The sequence below is a fragment of the Anarrhichthys ocellatus genome, unplaced genomic scaffold, assembly GCF_004355925.1.
Source record: "Anarrhichthys ocellatus isolate YVR2014 unplaced genomic scaffold, GSC_Weel_1.0 scaffold15, whole genome shotgun sequence".
Classification (NCBI taxonomy): Eukaryota; Metazoa; Chordata; class Actinopteri; order Perciformes; family Anarhichadidae; genus Anarrhichthys; species Anarrhichthys ocellatus.
In genome coordinates, this window is record NW_022280045.1 from 8,842,987 (window position 1) to 8,851,243 (window position 8,257).

The following is an 8,257-nucleotide window of genomic DNA, read 5'->3' on the forward strand; positions in this document are numbered from 1 at the left end:
ATATATATATATATATATATATATGTGTGTATTTTGTATTGCTCTGTCTGTTGTTTACCGTTTTTTCCTACTTGTTTAGCCCTCTGTCAGACATTGACAGACATTCAATGCCTCCTCATCATCATGTAAACTCATCATGTAAACTCATGATGTTGTCTCAGTGCTCTGGCAACAAAAAATGCCCTACGAAGCCAAAATGTAGTAACTGGATAATGGATAGAAAAAGTAGTCCTGCTAAAAGCAAACTAGCCAAGCTTAGTGCCCAAAAGATATTTGTTTTCTTTTTGTTTGGGGATGGGGCTGGTGATAGTTATCCCAAACACACCTTCAGTTCAGAACTATTTAGAAGTTACACACTTTGTTACAAACTTCCCTGTCTGTCTTACCACCTGCCTCCCTCTCTTGATCTTGTCCTTCAGGCCCATTCAGAGACTGTCTCGCGGCGCAGGAAGCGGGCCACATCACCAGCGGCATGTACCTGATCAGACCAGACGAAGCAGAGCGGCCCGTCCAGGCCTGGTGTGAACAGGATATAGACAACGGGGGCTGGACCGTAATCCAGAGCAGGAGAGACGGCTCTGTTAACTTCTTCAGGAACTGGGATAGCTACAAGGTGATGACATATGACACTTCCCCCCCGCCCTGTTTTTCTTATTTTTCTCTCACCTCCTGAGCCAACTTGAATATTTGGGTCATCCACAGACGACGGGAGTGCCGTTATATGACCCGTCTAGGGAAACCATCTGGGTTCATTGGGACTATTTCCTGGGCCAGAATCCTTGTGTTTTCACTTACTGTAAAATATAACGCCCCGTCAGCAGCGCTATTTGTCCGAGGTCATATGGTTTGAGATTCCCATTATGAAACATTAGATAACCCACAAGGAAGGTATGTTCCACAGCTCAATATGCAGGCGTTTCTTTCCAAAACCGCTTCTCCTATGGTTCCTTCCTGGATGGATGGCTGCTTGGCTCACTACACCACACCGTATAGACCCTCTCATCAAAGCCCTGTGAGAATGAGATGGAGTATATCGCTGTTGGCAGCCTCGGCGATCCGGTGTTCCATTCAGCCCGGCCAGGCTGGTGTATGTGTAACTGGAAGCTAAATTGCTCTCTTCAAAATTGATTTGCTTCTGCGCTCTCCCACAAAGCCACCACATGTACACACGCACACACACAGCACCAGAGAGAAGACCCTGCACTGAAACCCTACATCATTCATCATCTGCTGGCTCACCCGGCTAATCCACAATCACAAACCTCAAACTCCTCGACCAAGTGAAGTGTTCTGGAGGCACATGGCCAGATGTAGATTGCTCGCGGTTATTCAACACGAGCGCCCAGGCCAGTTTCACCATTAACCATGATCCAAGAGCTCTTTTGGGTTTGAGCGATGAACCAGCATTCTGATGTTGGATGGTTATTTTCCCGCATAAACACTACATGTCTTTTTTAGGAATTTCAAAGACTTTTCCCACATCTTCCTTTTGACGTTTTTGTAGTTTGTCTTAACTGCAGAACCAAGACCAGAACGTCATCAAAAAGAAAATTCTTGTTCTGTAACAATCCGACAGCCTCGTCCACAAGGGGGTTTTATGTTCCTAAACAATTCTCTTGTTTCTAAACTCCTCAGGCTACCACATGAAAAACAATGCTCATTATTTTCTGTAATCTTCTTCTAACCTTCCTTTTAATCTTCCTTTGACGCAGAGCGGCTTTGGCAACATAGACGGGGAATACTGGCTCGGTCTGGAAGGCATCTACAACCTGGGGAGGCAGGAGGACTACAAGCTGCTGGTGGAGATGGAGGACTGGATGGACAAGAAGGTCTACGCTCAGTACAGCAGCTTCCATCTAGAGCCTGAGAGCGAGGGTTACCGCCTGCGACTGGGCACCTACCAGGGCAACGCCGGGGACTCCCTGAGCAGCCACAACGGCAAACCGTTCACTACTCTGGATCGAGACAAGGATACATTCTCAGGTAGATAAACACGGGGGCCCTTTGCAGTGCATCATGATGTTCTATTGGAATTTCAAGTTTCTCCTTTAATAATCTGATATCGGAATTATTAGGTGCTCCCTGTGATCTGAGTGAATAAAAAGATTTAAAGTTTTCACATCCTATAAAGCAAAACTGACGTAAAGTAAAGTAAAATCAGACACCATCACATTCCTGAAATGTTTATCCTACGTGAAGACCAATTGAATGTGGCATCATTCCCGCAATTGCCTGCAACACCTGTCACACTTTTCCATCTATTGTTGTGAGCATGTCGGCGCTCGCAAGCTCTCTTCGTTTGCAAATATTGTGAAAACCAGAAACGGTTACATGAAGAACAAGTGGCAACCTCCAGTGCTGAAAAATGAAGCCAATGCCGAAGTGCCAAAATGGAGGTTCTTTCAAATGGCTACTTGAAGCTGGCTCCAAAAGCGAGTAAATCCCCATAAACCCTCATGTTAAAATGCCCGACTTTACAGCAGAAATATACATGTTCACAGCCTGGTACAAAAACGCTTCTGGTCTCCATATTTTATACAGTCTATGGTCTGCATCAAGATGCCGTGGGCTACTGCCCAAATGTCAATGGGGCCAACAGCTCCTTCCTATCTCCAGGCCATGGTCAAGCCCTACACCCCCGCCCCGACTTCGCTCTGCTGCCTCGGGGCGACTGGTTGCCCCGTCGCTCAGAGGTCCCTGCGGCCGATCGACCCGGTCACGGCTTTTTTCTGTCCTGGCCCCACAGTGGTGTAATGAACTGACATCAGGACAGCAGAGTCGCTGCCCATCTTTCAGCGCAGGGTGAAAACTCAGCTCTTCAAGAAGTACTACCCTGAGCCTTCCACTTAGCACTTATTGTATTCGTATTAGTTTGTTTCTGCACTGTACTTTTGCTCTGGTTTATGCTCTTAGATGCTTGTTTAAAAAAGGAGATGCACTTATGACTTCTGGTGACTAGTAGTTCTCTTGAATACCTATGTTGAATACACTTATTGTAAGTCGTTGTGGATAAAACGGTCTGCTAAATGACTGTAATGTAATGTAATGTAAAGGCCCTGGGAGTGAGCCCTTGCTGAATATAGATGTTTATATAGAATATAGAAGACAACAACACATTTCTTTGAATAATTTTCTCTGTGAAAAACATACTTTCTCATATAGCTAATCATAACCATTCCTGTTTCTCTACAACAGGTAACTGTGCCCATTTCCACAAAGGAGGCTGGTGGTACAACGCTTGCGGCCAAGCCAATCTCAACGGTGTATGGTACACCGGAGGCGTTTACCGCAGCAAATTCCAAGATGGGATCTTCTGGGCGGACTACGGCGGAGGCTTCTACTCTATGAAGTCTGTCCGTATGCTGATCAGGCCCATAGACTGAGGAGATACTGCAAGCCAAGCTGGTCCAGGGGTAACTGTGGAGGCCAGGGGCAAACTTGAACCTCATTCTGTGACATACAGTCATCAGCAATTGATCCTAGACAGAAGAACTACACCTACGGAGATTACCAACCACCAGTAGTGACTTGAACTGCCTCCTGTTACAGACATGAACTCTGCGTGAAACATTGTTCTCTTTATAGCATAATAGATACACATAGAGGGATTTAGGGGACATGATGACTGTTTAAAGTAAGCCATACAGCTCTTTTAATAACCAAATACATGTTGAAGGGATAATTAAGGCCATTTTGCAGCTAAATAATGCAAGCTGTCTATCTGATTAAGAGACCGCAGTGTTTTCCTCATTACTAGGTCACCCCGTGGAGATGAGGCACCACATCCTAACAGAGCTTCACTGGTATTGATGTCATTCATAAGCTTTAGCATAAACAGGATCTAAATGCAGCTCTTCCTACCTCGCCAAGATAAACGTGTGGGTTAAATGCTCAAACATGGTATTTAACTTGTGGTATGAGCTGGAAAATGCATTTTGTTAATACCTATATTGATCTATTCAGACTCCATATCTATTTCCAGATCTGAAAAGACCAACATTGTAAGGAGTTGGAGAAACGAAGGTGGTTTTAAGACATAGCATATGTACATTTGATTACACAAAAACAGTCTCTCTCTGCACTTAAAATGACCTTTATACTGTATGATAAACTACTTTATGACTAGAAACGATAATTTATGTGTACAATTAACTTATCATTACAGTGAAAAGGACCAGGTGTCCCGAGGGAACAGTAAACGATCCTATAGAAAATATAACTAATTTCCTCCGCTGTATAAATGACAATCATTCTCAAAGTGTGCTTGCACATATGGAAATTGCTGTTGTATGTTTTTCTCATTTGGCTGTTGATTAAATTTCAGTATGACTCTGAGAAACGGGCATTGTTGGAGGGGGAAAAAAAGATGGAAATATGTTGTTTTGAGTGGTTTTCAAGCACAAAAAATATGCCAACCAAGCGTGTTGAGAGTTACAGGCAATGGGACAGACAACGAGAAACACATTGCTGAAAGCCAGACAGGATGAAGAAAGAAGGAGGGAGGGGAGTGGGACAAACGGGGATGGAACTGGTCCAAATTTCCAAATTATTTTCCCCCCTCTTCCTCTAAATACACAGAAATTTACATTCTTTCCACACAAAAGTGCTTGAACTGCATGTTTTCGTAAAATATCTTCCATTGACAAAGTCACAGCTGCTCTCTTTAATCACCGGTATGGAAGGAAAACGGCATCCTTTTGGGGAAACCATCCGAGAGGAGAGGGGAGCTGTTTTTTTTCTGTTTTTTTTAAACTTGTGGCCTGCTTTTAACAACACCCAACAGTCTTTGGTCTCTCAGCTGAAAATAGACGCTCATATTCTGTTTTTCTTTAGACCACAAAGTCCCTCACACCCATCTCTTTAACAAACTTTTACAAAGCAACAAAACACAAAGCCAGGAGACCGGTCAAACCCAGCTGGACATGGAAACATGTTTATGAACATGTAAAAAAGCAGCGTCCAATAAAAATGGCATGTTGTTAAAATTATACTGTAATGAAAGCTGAAACCATTGAGTCACAATACTTGGCAGAACAATAGTACACAACAGACATTTAGAGTCACCTCAGAGGACATCCTTGTTTGTTCGGATTGAAAGGAACTCCTTTCATGTGCCATGCTGATTTATAACCAAGTCCTAATCTTCCTTTTCTTGTGGTTGTGAGTCATACAGACGAAATGTTGCTGTTTTTCCAGCAGACACTTTAGTTAGTCTACAGAAGGAAATGTAAACATTTAGCAGAAATAAGAGTTCTAGTAAATGTGCGTGGCTCTGTGCTTTGTGGTGGCTAGAAAATGTCTCAAGGAGACGGATGAATACATCATAGAGGCATCTCGTTTCAAGTGGTGACATATTCTGTGGATGACTAAGGGCAAGTCATCAGTTCATCAGTCTGGCTCTCAACCTGAGCTACATGACTACTTTATACTGTATATCAAATTGCTGTTTTCTGAGGGTAACGTTTTTTGGGCTACATTCATCATCGTTACTTTTTATTTCAAAAGAATAGTGTGACATTTTGGGAAATACGTTATTTGACTAAGAACTTGACTGAGAATTATCTGCAGGTACAGGTACACTAGGATTGGATCGGTACTTAAAGGAATAGTTGGGGAAATAGGCTGATTTTCTCTCTTGCCAAGAGTAAAATTGGGTGATTGGTTGCGCACCACTCTCCTGTCTGAACGGTAAACATGAATATAAGTTTGAAGGTATAGCCAGGAAGCTTAGCATAAAGACTAAAGTAGACCCAGCTAGCCTGCCTCTGTCCAAAGTTTTTTTTATTTTAAATCACCCTACCAGCACCTCTAAAAGTCCCCATGTGACATGTTATGTCTTACTTGTCTTATTTGTACAGAAAATAAAATGTAAAAATGACAAGTTGTGAATTTACGAGCAGTTACTTACAGACCTATATGTCACTGAACCCAGTTACCTTTTGCCAATTAATAGTCCAACCCATAAAACCCCCTAAAACCAAAGCTTATTTTTACAGTTCTTGTTATGTAAGGGTTAAACAAACAATATTTTTTAAACTTTGAGCTATACAAAAGGTCAAGTGCAGACTCAGACACTCTCTTCTAGGAGTTTAATTGAACAATTAGCCATCTGAGCATCTGGTAACATGTCCATCTTCCTGTCACAAGTGTGCCTCTCAGACGTCAAGCCTACAACCACCCCAGAGACTGTTACGGGACGCTGCGTCACCACAGGAGCTGTAACTGAAGTCTTCCAATAACTCTGCCCACTACACACAGGGGTTATAGAAATGCATGATGGGCCCACAAAAAAACTAACTCCTGCGCAGCCAGGCATTGGAGGAGAGAAGGTGACATCCTTGGCTCTGGTGAGGGGACCACACTCAGGCCCGTACCACCTCGAATACATGGCCAACAGACTGGGGATGGCCGAGCAGTGCTGCAGTGTGGTCCTCTGAGAACCGCTGCAGGTTTCAAGGTGAAAGGCCCTCTTTGTCACCGAGTGAAGCGTCGCTGTCTACGTATTTCACCACCATGATGGCACCAGGCTCGGAAGATTTGTGGAAGAAGCTGGCTCTACTGCTGTTTGCTGAAAGACATCTGCTGTTGGGAAAATGTCCATGAGAGGGACTCATTAGCCTTCAAACCAGTCACCAGTAAATCAACATGCAGGATGTGGAGCTGTTTTCTTTGAAAATAAGCACCATGACTAATTTTTACCCTACAGTAAACAACTCCATAGCTAAGTCCGCTCCTAAGTGCTCTTTTGATTTAGAGCTTAACAGACACTTGTTTAAGATGGATGATCATTTGGAGGGATCTGGGAAGGCTCATTGAGCTGCAGACAGCTGCAGTTTCCACTCTCCCGTATTAGTTTAAGACATACAGTAGAGGGATACTTCATTGAGCATGTGAAGCACACGAGAGAGTGCTGAGATTGTGAAAATGATTTATTTTAATGACTTTTTTTTTTTTAACGGAAATATGTCAAACTATGCACCAATCGAACCCAGAGATAACAAACGAAGGAACATATGAGCAGTGACAACCTACTAACAGATATATAGTCTGTTAAATATATCTATTAGTGACCAGAATTTCAGATGGTTTTCATAGTTCCTGTGGCTGGTATGAAAAGCTTGTTTATTCTAGACTCAAACCTTGAAACCCCTTATCCATTGGATCTCCTTTGCAAAGACGTATGACCGTAGAACACTGGGGAGTCGTCAGCATGTAGTCACTGAAATGGAGGACCCACTAATAGTCTACAGTATGACTGTTAACTGTGTGTTTCTGGATATACGGTTTCACTTATTGTGATAGATGGCGTGAGTCACGGAGGTCTGTTTAAGGCTTCAGGACCGCCTGAGGAGACAGAGCCAAAGGAGGAACCTCCCTGACTACTCATCTGATTCTACACCATAAAACTGTGAAAAACAAAAGGGCCTCCCTACTCTAAACCGGCTCAAGTGAGGCATGAGCCAAATAGCCACAAAGCCCAAGAGAAGGAACCACAGAAATGTTTTATATCCAGCCCAGTGGAGAATAAAAAAACACTTACAGCAGTAGCACCAATACATTTTTTTTCTTTCAGCTGCTAAAAATATATATAGAAAATAGCTATAATCTAATATAGTTAGAAAATTATTGTTTGCCATATCAGTGTTATCGATGCTGAAATAAAAAAATAAAAACACAATAGTACAAATTAGACATAGAAATAGTAGAGCAACAATTATACAAAAAGATAAGGATAACAAATATTTACATACATTGAAAAAGGACTTGATGTCTTGAGCTAAATTGAGCCCACACCAAGGGAAAGTCAAATGAAATTAAAGTCCAGCTACGATCAGCCCTGGATGAGCTTTAAATGGGATTACTAAAAATTTTTCCACCAGTTCTGTATTTAACTGTTTATCTTTATATGATAGAACAGGAAATACACAGTCTGATCTCTTAATTTCACAGCCATTCATATTTTAGTTGCTGCATTCTAAAGTAGCTCCAGATGTGAGGCACTTTTGAATGTGGCAATAATTTCAGTGGTTAAAATGGGATGTGATACATGTTTTTTTAAATGACAGCTTTTACCAGTTTTATTAAAACTACTTGGATTCTGGCAGCTAGCTTTTCATTGGAAGGAGGTTACTGACATCATTAAAAGTCTTTCTGGAGTGACTGGGTCAAAATATCCCTACTGAGCAGTAAAAAGTTTGAAGATCATTAAAAAAACAACATTAATAATACATAGAGCTGGGAACAAATTTAACTTGGA

General features: G+C 42.2%; 1 protein-coding gene across 1 annotated transcript in view; it reads left to right on the forward strand.

Moving 5' to 3' along the window:
- The window catches only part of LOC116387703 (angiopoietin-related protein 1-like), an 11,940-nt gene extending 7,479 nt beyond the window's left edge, over window positions 1–4,461 (forward strand). The window contains exons 4-6 of the mRNA XM_031855023.1: window positions 420–613; window positions 1,713–1,983; window positions 3,196–4,461. Coding sequence (XP_031710883.1) covers window positions 420–613; window positions 1,713–1,983; window positions 3,196–3,383 — 653 coding nt within the window. The 3' untranslated portion in view covers window positions 3,384–4,461. The remainder of the gene's footprint in view (window positions 1–419; window positions 614–1,712; window positions 1,984–3,195) is intronic.
- Window positions 4,462–8,257: the final 3,796 nt, after the last annotated feature.